General features: G+C 40.7%; 1 protein-coding gene across 1 annotated transcript in view; it reads left to right on the forward strand.

The window, feature by feature from the left end:
* Positions 1 to 23,288, forward strand: part of LOC139764673 (neuroligin-4, Y-linked-like) — a 447,908-nt gene that overhangs the window by 247,694 nt on the left and 176,926 nt on the right. The window contains exon 4 of the mRNA XM_071691555.1: positions 6,995 to 7,110. Within this exon, the coding sequence (XP_071547656.1) occupies positions 6,995 to 7,110 (116 nt within the window). The remainder of the gene's footprint in view (positions 1 to 6,994; positions 7,111 to 23,288) is intronic.

The raw sequence follows: 23,288 nt of genomic DNA on the forward strand, positions 1-23,288 counted from the left end.
ATATACCCATGCACACAATTCACAGTGTCTACCTTTATTCATTTCCATCGCCACCTCGCCACACGTGGAATACCATCTCCCTCCCCCCTCATGTGTGCGACGCATCGCTAGGAAAAGACAACAAAGGCCCCATTCGTTCACACTCAGTCTCTAGCTGTCATGCAATAATGCCCGACACCACAGCTCCCTTTCCACATCCAGGCCCCACACAACTTTCCATGGTTTACCCCAGACGCTTCACATGCCCTGATTCAATCTACTGACAGCACGTCAACGCCGGTATACCACATCGATCCAATTCACTCTATTCCTTGCGCGCCTTTCACTCTCCTGCATGTTCAGGCCCCGATCACACAAAATCTTTTTCACTCCATCTTTCCACCTCCAATTTGGTCTCCCACTTCTCGTTCCCTCCACCTCCGACACATACATCCTCTTGGTCAATCTTTCCTCACTCATTCTCTCTATGTGCCCATACCATTTCAAAACACCCTCTTCTACTCTCTCAACCACGCTCTTTTTATTTCCACACATCTCTCTTACCCTTACATTACTTACCCGATCAAACCACCTCACACCACACATTGTCCTCAAACATCTCATTTCCAGCACATCCACCCTCCTGCGCACAACTCTATCCATAGCCCACGCCTCGCAACCATACGACATTGTTGGAACCACTAGTCCTTTAAACATACCCATTTTTGCTTTCCGAGATAATGTTCTCGACTTCCACACATTCTTCAAGGCTCCCAGGATTTTCGCCCCCTCCCCCACCCTATGATTCACTTCCGCTTCTAAGGTTCCATCCGCTGCCAGATCCACTCCCAGATATCTAAAACACTTTACATCCTCCAGTTTTTCTCCATTTAAACTTACCTCCCAAATGACCTGACTCTCAACCCAACTGTACCAAATAACCTTGCTCTTATTCACATTTACTATTAACTTTGTTGTTTCACACACTTTACCAAACTCAGTCACCAGCTTCTGCAGTTTCTCACATGAATCAGCCACCAGCGCTGTATCATCAGGGAACAACAACTGACTCACTTCCCAAGCTCTCTCATCCGCAACAGACTTCATACTTGCCCCTCTTTCCAAAAGTCTTGCATTCACCTCCCTAACAACCCAATCCATAAACAAATTAAACGACCATGGAGACATCACACACCCCTGCCGCAAACCTACGTTCACTCAGAACCAATCACTTTCCTCTCTTCCTACACGTACACATGCCTTACATCCTCGATAAAAACTTTTCACTGCTTTTAACAACTTGCCCCCCCACACCATATATTCTTAATACCTTCCACAGAGCATCTCTATCAACTCTATCATATGCCTTCTCCAGATCCATAAATGCTTTATACAGATCCATTTGCTTTTCTAAGTATTTCTCACATACATTCTTTAAAGCAAACACCTGATCCACACATCCTCTACCACTTCTGAAACCACACTGCTCTTCCCCAATCTGATGATCTGTACATGCCTTCACCCTCTCAATCAATACCCTCCCATATAATTTACCAGGAATACTCAACAAACTTATACCTCTGTAATTTGAGCACTCACTCTTATCCACTTTGCCTTTGTACAATGGCACTCTGCACGCATTCCGCCAATCCTCAGGCACCTCACTATGAGTCATACGTACATTAAATAACCTTACCAACCAGTCAACAATACAGTCACCCCCTTTTTCAATAGATTCCACTGCAATACCATCCAAACCTGCTGCCTTGCCGGCTTTCATCTTCCTCAAAGCTTTTACTACCTTTTCTCTGTTTTCCAAATCATTTTCCCTAACCCTCTCACTTTGCACACCACCTCGACCAAAACACCCTATATCTGCCACTCTATCATTAAACACATTCAACAAACCTTCAAAATACTCACTCCATCTCCTTCTCACATCTCCACTACTTGTTATCACCTCCCCATTAGCCCCCTTCACTGAAGTTCCCATTTGCTCCCGTGTCTTACGCACTTTATTTACCTCCTTCCAGAACATCTTTTTTTTTTTCCATACTATTCGCCATTTCCCGCGATAGCGAGGTAGCGCTAAGAACAGAGGACTGGGCCTTTAAGGGAATATCCTCACCTGGCCCTCTTCTCTGTTCCTTCTTTTGGAAAATTAAAAAAAAAAAACGAGAGGGGAGGATTTCTAGCCCCCCCGCTCCCTTCCCTTTTAGTCGCCTTCTACGACACGCAGGGAATACGTGGGAAGTATTCTTTCTCCCCTATCCCCAGGGAATTAATACATACAGAACGTCTTTTTATTCTCCCTAAAATTTAATGATACTCTCTCACCCCAGCTCTCATTTGCCCTCTTTTTCACCTCTTGCACCTTTCTCTTGACCTCCTGTCTTTTTCTTTTATACATCTCCCACTCAATTGCATTTTTTCCCTGCAAAAATCGTCCAAATGCCTCTCTCTTCTCTTTCACTAATAATCTTACTTCTTCATCCCACCACTTACTACCCTTTCTAATCAATCCACCTCCCACACTTCTCATGCCACAAGCATCTTTTGCGCACTCCTTCACTGATTCCCTAAATACATCCCATTCCTCCCCCACTCCTCTTACGTCCATTGTTCTCACCTTTTTCCATTCTGTACTCAGTCTCTCCTGGTACTTCCTCACACAAGTCTCCTGCCCAAGCTCACTTACTCTCACCACCCTCTTCACCCCAACATTCACTCTTCTTTTATGAAAACCCATACAAATCTTCACCTTAGCCTCCACAAGATAATGATCAGACATCCCTCCAGTTGCACCTCTCAGCACATTAACTTCCAAAAGTCTCTCTTTCGCGCGCCCATCAATTAACACGTAATCCAATAACGCTCTTTGTCCATCTCTCCTACTTACATACGTATACTTATGTCTATCTCGCTTTTTTAACCAGGTATTCCCAATCACCATTCCTTTTTCAGCACATAAATCTACATGCTCTTCACCATTTTCATTTACAACACTGAACACCCCATGTATACCAATTATTCCCTCAACTGCCACATTACTCACCTTTGCATTCAAATTACCCATCACTATACCCCGGTCTTGTGCATCAAAACCACTAACACACTCATTCAGCTGCTCCCAAAACACTTGCCTCTCATGATCTTTCTTCTCATGTCCAGGTGCATATGCACTAATAATCACCCATCTCTCTCCATCAACTTTCAGTTTTACCCATATTAATCGAGAATTTACTTTCTTACATTCTATCGCATACTCCCACAACTCCTGTTTCAGGAATACTGGTACTCCTTCCCTAGCTCTTGTCCTCTCACTAACCCCTGACTTTACTCCCAAGACTTTCCCAAACCACTCCTCCCCTTTACCCTTGAGCTTCGTTTCACTCAGAGCCAAAACATCCAGTTTCCTTTCCTCAAACATACTACCTATCTCTCATTTTTCCACATCTTGGTTACATCCACACACATTTAGACACCCCAATTTGAGTGTACGAGGAGGATGAGCACTCCCCGCGTGACTCCTGTTTCCCATTCTTAGAAAGTTAAAATTATTACTATTATTATTATTATTATTATTATTATTATTATTATTATTATTATTATTATTATCATTATCATTATTATTATTATTATTATTATTATCATTACTATTATTATTATTATCATTATTATTATTATTATTATTATTATCATTATTATTATTATTATTATTATTATTATTATTATTATTATTGCTATTATTATTATTTGTATTAATTTTATTATTATCATTAATGGTAGTGGTAGTAGTAGTAGTAGTAGTGGCAGCAGCAACGTTGATCAACAAAACTTGACCTATTTCATGTTTCGGAGATCGCTCTATGGATCTTGGAACGTTGAATACGAAAATGATCATGAAAATGCTCGAATGAATACGGTTTCTAAGAACAATTCAATATTTTAGGTGCATGTGTATTTCACACTAAATTGGTGATACAGGATATAGTCTGGCTTACCTCGATTAAACACCACGCCTCTTCGCCTCTCGCTTGTGTACAAGTTTTGGAGTATCTCTAGTAATCGCCCAGCAATAGTCCGCTATCGTCGCTGAACCTCGTTTGACCTAGTACCGTTTATATACTGCCAACATGCCGCGCTTATCCCTCAGTGCGTCGCCGTTCGCCAGAAAAAATATGCAGTTGAAAGTGAAGAAAATATATCTTTTAAGATATATTGCAAGCTTTTTTCTGATAGGATGACAACGCGTTTTCCATTAGTTCCTTGTAGTTTTCAGCCTACGTATTTCTTAGAAAGTTGGTTGCTACCAAAGGGAAAACATTCCACGCTGTCTTCTCCTCACCACTAAGGATGCGGTCGAAATTCTCCTTTCTGAGGAACTCTCAGATCTGTGGACCGACAAAAACACCATCCTTGATTTTTGCCTCCTTCAACCATAGAAATTCCTACCGAGGTACCTAAACATAGGCCCATTTCTCTCCATTGGCCTATTAAGATATTAATGAGGCATAGTTTGATGTGCAGAGGCGGTGGCAAAATCTTGCTTGATTATACTGTGATTATGCTGTTCCTTCAAGGATCCTAGTTCCAGTTTCAGATACTGTCGGGAAGCCCAGTCATTCTTGTTGTGCTTAGAAGGCTTTGCCCTACTCTCCTGTTCACACAGGAGACAACAAAACTTCGCGTAGCCCTACTGCAGTTCATGCAAGATAGCAGCAACCTTCAAGTCAACACAATGCTGCTATAAGTATTTCTTATAGTTTATGCAGCTCAAAGAGGCTTCGCATTGTTAAATGATTCCTTCCTATGAACTATCTAACCAATTGGTATTGACGACATCATGTTGCCATCGTGCACCAGAACAGCCTTTAGACTTAACTACTCAGGAATGTTATCAATACTGAGGGTTGCCATTGGATCATCTACATTGTTGCTGGCGGCGAGGTAACCTTTCATCTGAAAAAAATGGAGCGAACACAGACAGAGACACTCATTTTCATCAAGAAGACTCTACTGTTGCAGTCTCGAGCCCAACAATTCTGACTTACTCGTTGACAGTTCCAGGTCTCTGATGAAGTCCATTTATTCATTCGGTAAACGTCACATAAGGTGTGAAATTGGGATCTGTTGATGTTGGTGGCTCGCATGGTTCACAAGTTTCGTCATCGTGTTCTTCCTCATATTCTTGGGAAAATGACTTTGAGGGTTACAGAACGGAAGACCCTTACCGTGGTGTAACAAGTACATAGCAGATGGTATGATCGGATAGCTTAAGATCCACTATTTCTTCTTGGATATACCTTGCCGGATTGGAGGCATGAAAGGCATGGCAAAAGGCATCTACCACTTTTTGCGATCAATTACCTACAAAAATTTGTTGCACAAGCATTATAGCATATTTATAAAGCGCAACTCTTGTCGTGGTCACCAACATTACAGCCAAAGCAAAGATTTTAAGCGTACCTGATCATCGGGACTATAGCATGCTTTTGTGATGCAAACGTCACCTTCCTAAAAACAAAACAAAGTCATCTGCACTGTTCACATTTATACAAGGCATCCTTATTGACGCTCGGAAAAAAAATCACTTAAGGGTTAGTCACAGTGGCTCTTTGCACAACCGAGAAGTACATTTCAGAAGCATGAAGAAAAGCACAAGGCACCGTAAGAAGCAACAAGTATTGAATTTTATTGCATTCTGAAAAGAAATTGGCGTTTACCCTGACTGCCAGTTCCACCTCGAATACAGAATTGGGGATAAGAAACAACAACTGCTTAACAAGAGCATGACAAGAATGGAAACGTCAGTGTACCAAGAAGACTTTCGGAAACGAGCACGACACGTGCATAGTGGACAATTCTTTAGATAGAAATGATAAGGAACAAGAAGAATGATGCAATATCTACATGCTGATTATATCGTTCACTTCCCGCACTCAGGGTTGCCAGATCTGGCCTTAAAGTCACACATCGCCAAAACCAGTGCAAACCGTACATTGTGGTACCCACCACACATCTTCAAAACCAGAGCCAATCAACAATTCTAAGCGTCATATTCCTTTTCAGCGTCCCAAAATGACAGTTTTGTCTGATGACATAGTTGGAGATAGTCTTGTTTAAGTATTAGAGGTAGGAAAGTGATGAGTACTGAAGGTGTATTGTTAGGTAAATAGTCTCTTCGCAAGTGTCAAAGACGGAGGGGAGCGTTGATAGCCTGCACGGCAACAAGTTGGTTTAGCGAGGTGACAGTGAGGAATGTGGCGGCTCTGTACCACCAGTGGTGACTCTGTTAAGAGGACATTCGAAGAGAAAGATCTGGTTTGAAAAGTGTTTGATAGTAACTATACAAGAAGCAAATATGTGAGTCAAGATAATGGCGTCTGACATTTGACGCGTCTTAGGACATGGTAAGGGTGTTCGTAGCACAGCTGAAAGAAAACTAGAAACTAAAATATCACATCATACGAAAGTAGATTTATTAATATTCAAGAAGGCCACGTGGCTTAGGAAAGTTTTTGATGAAGAAGGTTATCACGTGCCATGTTTTGAAAATAGCAGTTATAAAGCAGAAACCAAAGTTAAAGGAAGAGAAAATTTTGGATGTAGTCTAAAAGTTGGAAATACAGATAGGAGAAGCGTAAACCAGTAGGAAAAAAACATTGAAAGAAAATTAAAATCGGCAAAAGGTATAATGTTCACTGTGATCAGAATTTTAACAGATACACCAGCCAAAGCGACAACAATAAACATGACAATTATGCCGAATAAAACATAATGTCTTTTTCATATCTACAATCGTGACTATGATATCAAGCTTTAACTTGACTTATCAAAAGATTTCCTTGTTTACGACAACTTTTCGCTTCACTAATCCACTACCTTTGACTCGTACTATATACATACATGTGTCCCTGTGTCATCATTATTCCCACCGTTCATAACCCAACGACGTCTTGACCTACCCCACACATATCATCGTATCTCTTGTAATCACTTGTTGGTTCTACAGGAACCCAAACGAGAGCGGTGCTGGAGAGATATGGGGCGTTCCGAGAGAGCGGCAACGATATCGCACACAAGACTGGGCTAGGTATGACCCCATCCACAGGAGGTACCTCGACTTAGGTGAGTTGACTCTGTTTGTGTGTTGATACGCTTGTAAGTCAGGTCAGTCTTCGATACCTGGTTAATATGTCCAGTAAGAAAAGAATTGTTGTCTTAATTGCAGATTGATTCACTCTTTTACAATGAATCCACCGTGAAAGGACCCATAGATCTGTCCTTATTACTTCATTGGTTTCATAACGCTATAATCCAATATGAATTGTATCATATATATCGAATCATATATATATTATACACTGTACATGTTCCACATATAAAAACAAATAGAAGGGATACATAAAAAAAGATCATTTGTCAGGTGCCATTTACTTACATTAATTCATCTAACTTTATATATTTTTAACGGTCATATTTAGAAAGTTTTTTCTTTATAAATTTCATTAATGAACCTTCCCTTCAAAATAGGCACACATTATTGACAGCCTCTGTGACAATCAAGCCTTCACCATATATACTCTAAGATAAACACAAATACAAATACAAATACAAGCCCTTTAGTGGGTAAGATATCAAATTCTAATATCATGAACAATGTAAATATAGTTAACAAGCTTAACAATATCAATGTTAATTTTCATTTCAAACTTGGTAGGTTTCATGTTTCCTCACTTTTTACAAAAGTTCTTGTTGTTGACTTTTCAGAATATCTATTTGATATATTAGATGATATTCATTTACCTTTTTCAAAGTCTGCTTTCAATTAACTGATAGAATTGTGCATAAAAGACTGTATATTACAATTCAATGGAGATTATTATGCCCAAAAATTTGGTATGGCTATGGGTAACCCTCTTTCACCTGTACTAAGTAATCTTTTTATGATATTTTTTTGAAACAAAATTACTGAAGGATGTCTTACCTTCAAATGCAAATTGGTTTAAGTATGTAGATGATGTTTTTTTTTGTTTGGCCAATAAATGAAAATCTACAAATATTGCTCCCTTACTTAACAATTTAGTAACTTCCATCAAATTTACTGTAAAAAATGAAAATAATGGTATTTTACCATTTTTAGATTGCATGATCCATAGGCAAGAAAACAAGTTTAACTTTAGCATATACAGAAAATCTACTAATGTATGCTCATATATCCATTATTACTCATCGTAACATGACACAGGTAAATCATCATCATTTAAATCTATGTTCCTTAGGGCACTACGTATTTGCAGTCTAGAGTATATTGATGATGAGTTTGAGAAGATGCATTCTATTGGGCATAAGTTAAATTGCCCTAGATCATTCATTGATAAATTGCTTAAGTTAGCAAAGAAATCATTTTATAGTTGAGACCAAACCTCCCATTGACACCAAGAATCTTTTAGTTATCCCTTTTGATAATAATTTTACTTTACTTCCCATGTTGCTTAAATCGTTTAATGTAAATGTTGCCTTCAGCAACAATGATACTATAAAGAATATATCAATCAGGAATTCACTAGAAAATTCTCCTGGATGCATCTATAAAGTGCCATGTAGAAATAGTGATAAGTTTTATGTGGGCAGACTGGTAAGGATCATTTTGTTAGACTTAAGCAACATGAATATAGTATAAGAACGGGACAAGAATCAAATGCCTTGTTTAATCACGTTAAAAACTGTGATCATTGTATTGACTGGAGCAATGCCATCTCAGCTATTAGCTCTAACTCTATTACCAGGTGAAATATCATTAAATCCTCTATTATCGAATACAAAAAGAATTCCAATCTTAATATTAGTGATGGTCTATACAAATTGGATAACTCTATTGTCGATAGAATTTGTAAGCCAATAAGTTTATGATACGCTTGTTGTTTGTCTTTGACAATCGTATGTTTACCAATAAGCGCCATAGGTACGGATCTTCGTTGTATATCAACTGACTGTTATATTTCTCTTTGGTGTTTCCCCCTGATGATGTGATTATTACACGAAAGTCAACGTGGGAACTTATCGAGCTTCATTTTCCCCGTTTCATTTTCTTCGCAATCTCCCGCATCAGCGAGGTAGCGTTAGGAAGTAGATAGAGAATGGAGCATGCACGCACACATACATACATATATATGCGTGTATATTCCTATGAGTCCACGGGAAAAATTAAATATGATAAGTTCACAAGTGCACTTTCGTGTAATAATCACATCATCAGAGGAAACACAAGAGAGAAATATAAGTCAGTTGATATACATCGAAAAGAAGAAGCTAGGACGCCTAATGTATATATATATATATATATATATATATATATATATATATATATATATATATATATATATATATATATATATATATATATATATATATATCTAAAGATTTTGTGTGATCGGGGCCTGAACATGCAGGAGAGTGAAAGGAGGGCAAGGAATAGAGTGAATTGGATCGATGTGGTATACCGGGGTTGACGTGCTGTCAGTGGATTGAATCAGGGCATGTAAAGCGTCTGCGGTAAACCATGGAAATCTGTGTAGGTATGTATATTTTGCGTGTGTGGTAGTGTATGTATATACATGTGCATGGGGGAGGGTTCGGCCATTTCTTTCGTCTGTTTCCTTGCGCTACCTCGCAAACGCGGGAAACAGCGACAAAGCAAAACAAATCTATATATATATATATATATATATATATATATATATATATATATATATATATATATATATATATATATTTTTTTTTTTTTTGCTTTGTCGCTGTCTCCCGCGTTTGCGAGGTAGCGCAAGGAAACGGACGAAAGAAATGGCCCAACCCACCCCATACACATGCCTTGATTCAATCCACTGACAGCACGTCAACCCCGGTATACCACATCGCTCCAATTCACTCTATTCTTTGCCCTCCTTTCACCCTCCTGCATGTTCAGGCCCCGATCACACAAAATTTTTTTCACTTCATCTTTCCACCTCCAATTTGGTCTCCCTCTTCTCCTCGTTCCCTCCACCTCCGACACATATATCCTCTTGGTCAATCTTTCCTCACTCATTCCCTCCATGTGACCAAACCATTTCAAAACACCCTCTTCTGCTCTCTCAACCACGCTCTTTTTATTTCCACACATCTCTCTTACCCTTACGTTACTTACTCGATCAAACCACCTCACACCACACATTGTCCTCAAACATCTCATTTCCAGCATATCCATCCTCCTGCGCACAACTCTATCCATAGTCCACGCCTCGCAACCATACAACATTGTTGGAACCACTATTCCTTCAAACATACCCATTTTTGCTTTCCGAGATAATGTTCTCGACTTCCACACATTCTTCAAGGCTCCCAGAATTTTCGCCCCCTCCCCCACCCTATGATCCACTTCCACTTCCATGGTTCCATCCGCTGCCAGATCCACTCCCAGATATCTAAAACACTTCACTTCCTCCAGTTTTTCTCCATTTAAACTCACTTCCCAATTGAATTGACCATCAACCCTACTGTACCTAATAACCTTGCTCTTATTCACATTTACTCTTAACTTTCTTCTTTCACACACTTTACCAAACTCAGTCACCAGCTTCTGCAGTTTCTCATATTGATAGAGATGCTCTGTGGAAGGTATTAAGAATATATGGTGTGGGAGGCAAGTTGTTAGAAGCAGTGAAAAGTTTTTATCGAGGATATATGGCATGTGTACGTGTAGGAAGAGAGGAAAGTGATTGGTTCTCAGTGAATGTAGGTTTGCGACAGGGGTGTGTGATGTCTCCATGGTTGTTTAATTTGTTTATGGATGGGGTTGTTAGGGAGGTGAATGCAAGAGTTTTGGAAAGAGGGGCAAGTATGAAGTCTGTTGGGGATGAGAGAGCTTGGGAAGTGAGTCAGTTGTTGTTCGCTGATGATACAGCGCTGGTGGCTGATATATATATATATATATATATATATATATATATATATATATATATATATATATATATATATATATATATATATATATATATATATATATATATATATATATATATATATATATATAGATAGATAGATAGATAGATAGATAGATATATATCTATATATCTGGAAGGAGGTAAATGATGTGCGTAAGACAAGGGGGCAAATGGGAACTTCAGTGAAGGGCGCTAATGGGGAGGTGATAACAAGTAGTGGTGATGTGAGGAGATGGAGTGAGTATTTTGAAGGTTTGTTGAATGTGTTTGATGATAGAGTGGCAGATATAGGGTGTTTTGGTCGAGGTGGTGTGCAAAGTGAGAGGGTTAGGGAAAATGATTTGGTAAACAGAGAAGAGGTAGTAAAAGCTTTGCGGAATATGAAAGCCGGCAAGGCAGCAGGTTTCGATGGTATTGTAGTGGAATTTATTAAAAAAGGGGGTAACTGTATTATTGACTGGTTGGTAAGGTTATTTAATGTATGTATGACTCATGGTGATGTGCCTGAGGATTGGCGGAATGCGTGCATAGTGGCATTGTACAAAGGCAAAGGGGAAAAGAGTGAGTGCTCAAATTTCAGAGGTATAAGTTTGTTGAGACAGACTTCCCCAGAACTTTTAAAGGGGAAGTAAATGTTTATAGTTGTGTTAATGGAGTGATAGTTTTCATGCATGGTGTTTTTGACAAGAAAATAGTGAAGTTGGAGAAAAATGTAGCTTAGACATTGAAGCTTATTGACACAGTGGTGAAATTGATGAGAACTGCTATTGACGTTTGTGTGAATAAATTGTACATTTCCTTTCCATAGCCAGAGGTTGAACCATTATGTGACATTCATTTTTTCATTCATTTCAAGCTAAAAGTTTGTTTTCTAAATTGTTTCTTCCATTTTTCATATGTATATATATGTATGTGTGTGTGTGTGTGTGTATGTGCGTATGTGTGTGTGTGTGTGTGTGTGTGTGTATATGTATATATATATGTATATTATCCCTGGGGATAGGGGTGAAAGAATACTTCCCACGTATTCCTCGCGTGTCGTAGAAAGCGACTAGAGGGGACGGGAGCGAGGGGCCGGAAATCCTCCCCTCCTTGTATTAACTTTCTAAAATGGGAAACAGAAGAAGGAGTCACGCGGGGAGTGCTCATCCTCCTCGTAGGCTCAGAGTGGGGTGCCTAAATGTGTGTGGATGTAACCAAGATGTGAAAAAAGGAGAGATAGGTAGTATGTTTGAGGAAAGGAACCTGGATGTTTTGGCTCTGAGTGAAACGAAGCTCAAGGGTAAAGGGGAAGAGTGGTTTGGAAATGTCTGGGGAGTGAAGTCAGGGGTTAGTGAGAGGACAAGAGCAAGGGAAGGAGTAGCAATACTCCTAAAACAGGAGTTGTGGGAGTATGTGATAGAATGTAAGAAAGTAAATTCTCGATTAATATGGGTAAAATTGAAAGTTGATGGAGAGAGGTGGGTGATTATTGGTGCATATGCACCTGGGCATGAGAAGAAAGATCATGAGAGGCAAGTGTTTTGGGAGCAGCTAAATGAGTGTGTTAGCGGTTTTGATGCACGAGACCGGGTTATAGTGATGGGTGATTTGAATGCAAAGGTGAGTAATGTGGCAGTTGAGGGAATAATTGGTATGCATGGGGTGTTCAGTGTTGTAAATGGAAATGGTGAAGAGCTTGTAGATTTATGTGCTGAAAAAGGACTGATGACTGGGAATACCTGGTTTAAAAAGCGAGATATACATAAGTATACTTATGTAAGTAGGAGAGATGGCCAGAGAGCGTTATTGGATTACGTGTTAATTGACAGGCGTCCGAAAGAGAGACTTTTGGATGTTAATGTGCTGAGAGGTGCAACTGGAGGGATGTCTGATCATTATCTTGTGGAGGCTAAGGTGAAGATTAGTATGGGTTTTCAGAAAAGAGGAGTGAATGTTGGGGTGAAGAAGGTGGTGAGAGTAAGTGAGCTTGGGAAGGAGACCTGTGTGGGGAAGTACCAGGAGAGACTGTGTACAGAATGGAAAAAGGTGAGAACAATGGAAGTAAGGGGAGTGGGGGAGGAATGGGATGTATTTAGGGAATCAGTGATGGATTGCGCAAAAGATGCTTGTGGCATGAGAAGAGTGGGAGGTGGGCTGTTTAGAAAGGGTAGTGAGTGGTGGGATGAAGAAGTAAGAGTATTAGTGAAAGAGAAGAGAGAGGCATTTGGACGATTTTTGCAGGGAAAAAATGCAATTGAGTGGGAGAAGTATAAAAGAAAGAGACAGGAGGTCAAGAGAAAGGTGCAAGAGGTGAAAAAAAGGGCAAATGAGAGTTGGGGTGAGAGACTATCAGTAAATTTTAGGGAGAATAAAAAGATGTTCTGGAAGGAGGTAAATAGGGTGCGTAAGACAAGGGAGCAAATGGGAACTTCAGTGAAGGAAGTAAATGGGGAGGTGATAACAAGTAGCGGTGATGTGAGAAGGAGATGGAATGAGTATTTTGAAGGTTTGTTGAATGTGTCTGATGACAGAGTGGCAGATATAGGGTGTTTTGGTCGAGGTGGTGTGCAAAGTGAGAGGGTTAGGGAAAATGATTTGGTAAACAGAGAAGAGGTAGTAAAAGCTTTGCGGAAGATGAAAGCCGGCAAGGCAGCAGGTTTGGATGGTATTGCAGTGGAATTTATTAAAAAAGGGGGTGACTGTATTGTTGACTGGTTGGTAAGGTTATTTAATGTATGTATGACTCATGGTGAGGTGCCTGAGGATTGGCGGAATGCTTGCATAGTGCCATTGTACAAAGGCAAAGGGGATAAGAGTGAGTGCTCAAATTACAGAGGTATAAGTTTGTTGAGTATTCCTGGTAAATTATATGGGAGGGTATTGATTGAGAGGGTGAAGGCATGTACAGAGCATCAGATTGGGGAAGAACAGTGCGGTTTCAGAAGTGGTAGAGGATGTGTGGATCAGGTGTTTGCTTTGAAGAATGTATATGAGAAATACTTAGAAAAGCAAATGGATTTGTATGTAGCATTTATGGATCTGGAGAAGGCATATGATAGAGTTGATAGAGATGCTCTGTGGAAGGTATTAAGAATATATGGTGTGGGAGGCAAGTTGTTAGAAGCAGTGAAAAGTTTTTATCGAGGATGTAAGGCATGTGTACGTGTAGGAAGAGAGGAAAGTGATTGGTTCTCAGTGAATGTAGGTTTGCGGCAGGGGTGTGTGATGTCTCCATGGTTGTTTAATTTGTTTATGGATGGGGTTGTAAGGGAGGTAAATGCAAGAGTCCTGGAAAGAGGGGCAAGTATGAAGTCTGTTGGGGATGAGAGAGCTTGGGAAGTGAGTCAGTTGTTGTTCGCTGATGATACAGCGCTGGTGGCTGATTCATGTGAGAAACTGCAGAAGCTGGTGACTGAGTTTGGTAAAGTGTGTGGAAGAAGAAAGTTGAGAGTAAATGTGAATAAGAGCAAGGTTATTAGGTACAGTAGGGTTGAGGGTCAAGTCAATTGGGAGGTGAGTTTGAATGGAGAAAAACTGGAGGATGTGAAGTGTTTTAGATATCTGGGAGTGGATCTGTCAGCGGATGGAACCATGGAAGCGGAAGTGGATCATAGGGTGGGGGAGGGGGCGAAAATTTTGGGAGCCTTGAAAAATGTGTGGAAGTCGAGAACATTATCTCGGAAAGCAAAAATGGGTATGTTTGAGGGAATAGTGGTTCCAACAATGTTGTATGGTTGCGAGGCGTGGGCTATGGATAGAGATGTGCGCAGGAGGATGGATGTGCTGGAAATGAGATGTTTGAGGACTATGTGTGGTGTGAGGTGGTTTGATCGAGTAAGTAACGTAAGGGTAAGAGAGATGTGTGGAAATAAAAAGAGCGTGGTTGAGAGAGCAGAAGAGGGTGTTTTGAAATGGTTTGGGCACATGGAGAGAATGAGTGAGGAGAGATTGACCAAGAGGATATATGTGTCGGAGGTGGAGGGAACGAGGAGAAGAGGGAGACCAAATTGGAGGTGGAAAGATGGAGTGAAAAAGATTTTGTGTGATCGGGGCCTGAACATGCAGGAGGGTGAAAGGAGGGCAAGAAATAGAGTGAATTGGAGTCATGTGGTATACAGGGGTTGACGTGTTGTCAGTGGATTGAAGCAAGGCATGTGAAGCGTCTGGGGTAAACCATGGAAAGCTGTGGAGGTATGTATATTTGCGTGTGTGGACGTGTGTATGTACATATGTATGGGGGGGGGGGGTTGGGCCATTTCTTTCGTCTGTTTCCTTGCGCTACCTCGCAAACGCGGGAGACAGCGACAAAGGATAAAAAAAAAAAAAAAAAAAGTTTGTTGAGTATTCCTGGTAAATTATATGGGAGGGTATTAATTGAGAGGGTGAAGGCATGTACAGAGCATCACATTGGGGAAGAGCAGTTTGGTTTCAGAAGTGGTAGAGGATGTGTGGATCAGGTGTTTGCTTTGAATAATGTATGTGAGAAATACTTAGAAAAACAAATGGATTTGTATGTAGCATTTATGGATCTGGAGAATGCATATGATAGAGTTGATAGAGATGCTCTGTGGAAGGTATTAAGAATATATGGTGTGGGAGGCAAGTTGTTAGAAGGAGTGAAAAGTTTTTATCGAGGATGCAAGGCATGTGTACGTGTAGGAAAAGAGGAAAGTGATTGGTTCTCAGTGAATGTAGGTTTACGGCAGGGGTGTGTGATGTCTCCATGGTTGTTTAATTTGTTTATGGATTGGGTTGTTAGGGAGGTGAATGCAAGAGTTTTGGAAAGAGGGGCAAGTATGAAGTCTGTTGTGGATGAGAGAGCTCGGGAAGTGAGTCAGTTGTTGTTCGCTGATGATACAGCGCTGGTGGCTGATTCATGTGAGAAACTGCAGAAGCTGGTAACTGGGTTTGGTAAAGTGTGTGAAAGAAGAAAGTTAAGAGTAAATGTGAATAAGAGCAAGGATATTAGGTACAGTAGGGTTGAGGGTAAAGTCAATTGGGAGGTAAGTTTGAATGAAGAAAACTGGAGGATGTAAAGTATTTTATATATCTGGGAGTGGATCTGGCAGCGGATGGAACCATGGAAGTGGAAGTGGATCATAGGGCGGGGGAGGGGGCGAAAATCCTGGGAGCCTTGAAGAATGTGTTGAAGTCGAGAACATTATCTCGGAGAGCAAAAATGGGTATGTTTGAAGGAATAGTTTTTCCAACAATGTTGTATGGTGCGAGGCGTGGGCTATGGATAGAGTTGTGCGCAGGAGGGTGGATGTGCTGGAAATGAGATGTTTGATGACAATGTGTGGTGTGACGTGGTTTGATCGAGTAAGTAAAGTAAGGGTAAGAGAGATATGTGGAAATAAAAAGTGTGGTTGAGAGAGCAGAAGAGGGTGTTTTGAAATGTTTTGGGCAAATGTAGAGAATGACTGAGGAAAGATTGACCAAGTGGATATATGTGTCGGAGGTGGAGGGAACGAGGAAAAGTGGGAGACCAAATTGAAGGTGGAAATATGGAGTGAAAAAGATTTTGTGTGATCGGGGCCTGAACATGCAGGAGGGTGAAAGAAGGGCAAGGAATAGAGTGAATTGGATCGATGTGGTATACCGAGGGTTGACGTGCTGTCAATGGATATAATCAGGGCATGTGAAGCGTCTAGGGTAAACCATGGAAAGCTGTGTAGGTATGTATATTTGCGTGTGTGGACGTGTATGTATATACATGTTTATGGGGGTGGGTTGGGCCATTTCTTTCGTCTGTTTCCTTGCGCTACCTCGCAAACGCGGGAGACAGCGACAAAGCAAAAAAAAAAAAAAAAAAATATATATATATATATATATATATATATATATATATATATATATATATATATATATATATATATATATATATATATATATATATATATATATATATATATATATATATATATATATATATATATATATATATATAATGATTTGGTAAACAGAGAAGAGGTAGTAAAAGATTTGCGGAAGATGAAAGCCGGCAAGGCAGCAGGTTTGGATGGAATTGCAGTGGAATTTATTAAAAAAGGGGGTGACTGTATTATTGACTGGTTGGTAAGGTTATTTAATTTATGTATGACTCATGGTGAGGTGCCTGATGATTGGCGGAATGCGTGCATAGTGCCATTGTACAAAGGCAAAGGGGATAAGAGGTATAAGTTTGTTGAGTATTCCTAGTAAATTATATTGGAGGGTATTGATTGAGAGGGTGAAGGCATGTACAGAGCATCAGAATGGGGAAGAGCAGTGTGGTTTCAGAAGTGGTAGAGGATGTGTGGATCAGGTGTTTGCTTTGAAGAATGTATGTGAGAAATACTTAGAAAAGCAAATGGATTTGTATGTAGCATTTATGGATCTGGAGAAGGCATATGATAGAGTTGATAGAGATGCTCTGTGGAAGGTATTAAGAATATATGGTGTGGGAGGCAAGTTGTTAGAAGGAGTGAAAAGTTTTTATCGAGGATGTAAGGCATGTGTACGTGTAAGAAGAGAGGAAAGTGACTGGTTCTCAGTGAATGTAGGTTTGCGGCAGGGGTGTGTGATGTCTCCATGGTTGTTTAATTTGTTTATGGATATGGTTGTTAGGGAGGTGAATGCAAGAGTTTTGGAAAGAGGGGCAAGTATGAAGTCTGTTGGGGATGAGAGAGCTTGGGAAGTGAGTCAGTTGTTGTTCGCTGATGATGCAGCGCTGGTGGCTGATTCATGTGAGAAACTGCAGAAGCTGGTAACTGGGTTTGGTAAAGTGTGTGAAAGAAGAAAGTTAAGAGTAAATGTGAATAAGAGCAAGGTTATTAGGTACAGTAGGGTTGAGGGTCAAGTCAATTGGGAGGTAAGTTTGAATGGAGAAAAACTGGAGGAAGTAAGGTGTTTTAGATATCTGGGAGTGGATCTGGCAGAGGATGGAACCATGGAAGTGGAAGTGGATCATAGTGTGGGGGAGGGGGCGAAAATCCTGGGAGCCTTGAAGAATGTGTGGAAGTCGAGAACATTATCTCGGAAAGCAAAAATGGGTATGTTTGAAGGAATAGTGGTTCCAACAATGTTGTATAGTTGCGAGGCGTGGGCTATGGATAGAGTTGTGCGCAGGAGGGTGGATGTGTTGGAAATAAGATGTTTGATGACAATGTGTGGTGTGAGGTGGTTTGATCGAGTAAGTAACGTAAGGGTAAGAGTGATGTGTGGAAATAAAAAGAGTGTGGTTGAGAGAGTAGAAGAGGGTGTTTTAAAATGTTTTGGGGAAATGGAGAGAATGACTGAGGAAAGATTGACCAAGTGGATATATATGTCGGAGTTGAAGGGAACGAGGAGAAGTGGGACACCAAATTGGAGGTGGAAAGATGGAGTGAAAAAGATTTTGTGTGATCGGGGCCTGAACATGGCAGGAGGGTGAAAGGAGGGTAAGGAATAGAGTGAATAGGATCGATGTGGTATACCGGCGTTGACGTGCTGTCAATGGATTGAATCAGGGCATGTGAAGCGTCTAGGGTAAACCATGGAAAGCTGTGTAGGTATGTATATTTCCGTGTGTGGACGTGTATGTATATACATGTGTATGGGGGTGGGTTGGGCCATTTTTTTCGTCTGTTTCCTTGCGCTACCTCGCAAACGCGGGAGACAGCGACAAAGGAAAAAAATGAAATATATATATATATATATATATATATATATATACATATATATATATATATATATATATATATATATATATATATATATATATATATATATATATATATATATATATATATATATTTTCTTTCTTTCATACTATTCGCCATTTCCCGCATTAGCGAGGTAGCGTTGAGAACAGAGGACTGGGCCCTTGAGGGAATATCCTCACCTGGGCCCCTTCTCTGTTCCCTCTTTTGGAAAATCAAAAAAAAAAAGTGAGAGGGGAGGATTTCCAGCCTCCCGCTCCCTCCCCTTTTAGTCGCCTTCTACGACACGCAGGGAATACGTGGGAAGTATTCTTTCTCCCCTATTTGGTAAACAGAGAAGAGGTAGTAAAAGATTTGCGGAAGATGAAAGCCGGCAAGGCAACAGGTTTGGATGGTATTGCAGTGGAATTTATTAAAAAAGGGGGTGACTGTATTATTGACTGGTTGGTAAGGTTATTTAATTTATGTATGACTCATGGTGAGGTGCCTGAGGATTGGCGGAATGCGTGCATAGTGCCATTGTACAAAGGCAAAGGGGATAAGAGGTATAAGTTTGTTGAGTATTCCTAGTAAATTATATGGGTGGGTATTGATTGAGAGGGTGAAGGCATGTACAGAGCATCAGATTGGGGAAGAGCAGTGTGGTTTCAGAAGTGGTAGAGGATGTGTGGATCAGGTGTTTGCTTTGAAGAATGTATGTGAGAAATAATTAGAAAAGCAAATGGATTTGTATGTAGCATTTATGGATCTGGAGAAGGCATATGATAGAGTTGATAGAGATGCTCTGTGGAAGGTATTAAGAATATATGGTGTGGGAGGCAAGTTGTTAGAAGCAGTGAAAAGTTTTTATCGAGGATTTAAGGCATATGTACGTGTAAGAAGAGAGGAAAGTGATTGGTTCTCAGTGAATGTAGGTTTGCGGCAGGGGTGTGTGATGTCTCCATGGTTGTTTAATTTGTTTATGGATGTGGTTGTTAGGGAGATAAATGCAAGAGTTTTGGAAAGAGGGGCAAGTATGAAGTCTGTTGGGGATGAGAGAGCTTGGGAAGTGAGTCAGTTGTTGTTCGCTGATGATACAGCGCTGGTGGCTGATTTATGTGAGAAACTGCAGAAGCTGGTGAGTGAGTTTGGTAAAGTGTGTGAAAGAAGAAAGTTAAGAGTAAATGTGAATAAGAGCAAGGTTATTAGGTACAGTAGGGTTGAGGGTCAAGTCAATTGGGAGGTAAGTTTGAATGGAGAAAAACTGGAGGAAGTAAAGTGTTTTAGATATCTGGGAGTGTATCTGGCAGCGGATGGAACCATGGAAGCGGAAGTGGATCATTGGGGGGGGGGTGTCTAAAATCCTGGGAGCCTTGAAGAATGTGTGGAAGTGGAGAACATTATCACGGAAAGCAAAAATGGGTATGTTTGAAGGAATAGTGGTTCCAACAATGTTGTATGGTTGCGAGTCGTGGACTATGGATAGAGTTGTGCGCGGGAGGATCGATGTGCTGGAAATGAGATGTTTGAGGACAATGTGTGGTGTGAGGTGGTTTGATCGAGTATGTAACGTAAGGGTAAGAGAGATGTGTGGAAATAAAAAGAGCGTGGTTGAGAGAGCAGAAGAGGGTGTTTTGAAATGGTTTGGCACATGGAGAGAATGAATGAGGAAAGATTGACCAAGAGGATATATGTGTCGGAGGTGGAGGGAACGAGGAGAAGTGGGAGACCAAATTGAAGGTGGAAAGATGGAGTGAAAAAGATTTTGTGTGATCGGGGCCTGAACATGCAGGAGGGTGAAAGGAGGGCAAGGAATAGAGTGAATTGGATCGATGTGGTATACCGGGGTTGACGTGCTGTCAGTGGATTGAATCAGGGCATGTGAAGCGTCTGGGGTAAACCATGGAAAGCTGTGTAGGTATGTATATTTGCGTGTTTGGACGAATGTATATACATGTGTATGGGGGTGGGTTGGGCCATTTCTTTCGTCTGTTTCCTTGCGCTACCTCGCAAGCGCGGGAGACAGCGACAAAGCAAAAAAATAAAAAAAAATATATATCTATATATATATATATATATATATATATATATATATATATATATATATATATATATTGTTGGCGCCAGGGGTTTGAATGATTTTGACGCCAGGGGTTTGAACTTGGTTCACTCGTTTGTGAGGGAGATTGGGATTACCAAGATTATTTGTATTGAGACTTTTTAGGGTGTTGATATTTGATTTATTATTATACATGAATTTACATTAATTTGGGTATAAATATATGTTTGTTCATAGAGCGGTGAACCGAAACATCTGTTTCACCTTCCGACGTGGCAAACCCGCAGGCAACAATGACCTGTCAGGCACATCTTATTTGTGCAACGACCTATGAACAAACATATGATTTACACCCAAATTAATGTAAATTCATATATAATAATAAATCAAATATCAACACCCTTTAAAGTCTCAATACAAATAATCCTGTTAATTCCACTCTCCCGCACAAACCGAGTGAACCAAGTTCAAACCCCTGGCGTCAACATCATTCAAACCCCTGGCGCTAACATTTCCCCATCATAGGAGTAATTTTAATAACTCCTATCCTTACTTTCATCAATATGATCATATGGCATCAGGATGTATAAATACAAATGTCTCACTAAGAGACAACTCAACCCTCACCCTGGGAAGCAAATGATACAATAAACAATAAACAATACCCAAAGGGACTATACTGATCATCAACCTAAATCTACAATACATCTCAAACCCTCCAATCTCTCATATTCAGCCTCTGATGAGGCTCACTCCATGACACCGTCGTCAACTTATGTGTCTAGAACAGGACGAACTGTAAAGCCTCCTCAGAGGCTGAATATGAGAGATTGGAGGGTTTGAGATGTATTGTAGATTTAGGTTGATGATCAGTATGGTCCCTATGGGTATTGTTTATTGTTTATTGTATCATTTGCTTCCCAGGGTGAGGGTTGAGTTGTCTTTTAGTGAGACATTTGTATTTATATATCCTGATGCCATATGATCATATTGTTGAAAGTAAGGATAGGAGCTATTAAAAGTACTCCTATGGTGGGGAGATGTTGGCGCCAGGGGTTTGAATGATGTTGAACGGCAGGCTCAAGCCAAGAAGAGCTTGAATGTTGGCGAAGATAATCCTCTCTGGCTTGCCATATCGCTCTTTCAACAGATTACAGGCCACAGCATAATTAGCTGCAGTAAGTGACAAGCTTTGGATGACAGACTTGGCCTCACCTTCCAATAAAGCCTGCAGATAGGTGAACTTACTGATGGCTGGTAGAGTAGAGTCGTCTACCATGGCCACGAACAAATCCCAGAATGACTGCTACTGGGTTAGTTCACCACTAAACTTTGGCAAGTCGAGCCGTGGAAGGTTCACACTGGCACTAGTAGACACTGCGCTTGCACTTGCAGACTTATCTTCACTACTTCCCGACCCTTCATGGACGGCAGTCTTATCCAGTTTCGCCAACAGTTCGCCAGCCTGCACCCAAACAGCTCTGACACCACTGCGTAAACTATCTGCTTTGTCCAGGTCTGATTCTAACAACTCAGGGTCACTTATTGTCAGTTTACATTCCGCTTGAACTCGGTTCAAGGTGTCTAGAAGCTTATCTAAATCCGCTATAGCGTCTTCCGGCTGCACCCTGGACACAGTTGGCAGTTCAAGCAAAGTCTGCAGAGCCTTGGAGGCTCTCATACACCACCCTCGAGCAGCCGCCCGTCCTCTTTCAAGTTGCTCCTTCTCCGCCATCACGAGTAATCACCACAGCTTGCTGCACGTATACAGAAGTTCAGTTCGCTTAAGCACGTAAAGGCTGCTCCCGGGTCTGGACACCACTTGTTCCACACAAGTTCCATAGGAGGAGAAACCGGTGAAAATAACTCGCGAGGTGGAGCAACACATGGGGGCTATCAAACAGGTCGAGTCTCGTGGTGTACTGAGTTTAATAACAGCGGTGAACCCAAACACCTGTTTCGCCTGCCGACGTGGCAAACCCGCAGGCAACAACGACGTGTCAGGCACAGCTTATTTGTGCACCGACCTATGAACAAACATATAATTTATACCCAAATTAATGTAAATTCATATATAATAATAAATCAAATATCAACACCCTTTAAAGTCTCAATACAAATAATCTTGGTAATCCCACTCTCCCGCACAAACCGAGTGAACCAAGTTCAAACCCCTGGCGTCAACATCATTTAAACCCCTGGCGCTAACATCTCCCCACCATAGGAGTACTTTTGATAATTCCTATCCTTACTCTCAACAATATGATCATATGGCATCAGGATGTATAAATACAAATGTCTCACTAAGAGACAACTCAACCCTCACCCTGGGAAGCAAATGATACAATAAACAATAAACAATACCCATAGGGACCATACTGATCATCAACCTAAATCTACAATACATCTCAAACCCTCCAATCTCTCATATTCAGCCTCTGAGGAGGCTTTACAGTTCGTCCTGTTCTAGACACATAAGTTGACGACGGTGTCATGGAGTGAGCCTCATCAGAACCTTGAGCATATGCTGGGAAGGCATCTGTTGCTGGTAAGGGACTATGAACTTCATCTGTTGTATCATCCTCCCCTGCAGATGAAAGCTCCAAGTTATGCAGTTTTTGC

The sequence above is a fragment of the Panulirus ornatus genome, chromosome 4 (assembly GCF_036320965.1).
Source record: "Panulirus ornatus isolate Po-2019 chromosome 4, ASM3632096v1, whole genome shotgun sequence".
NCBI classification, from domain to species: Eukaryota; Metazoa; Arthropoda; class Malacostraca; order Decapoda; family Palinuridae; genus Panulirus; species Panulirus ornatus.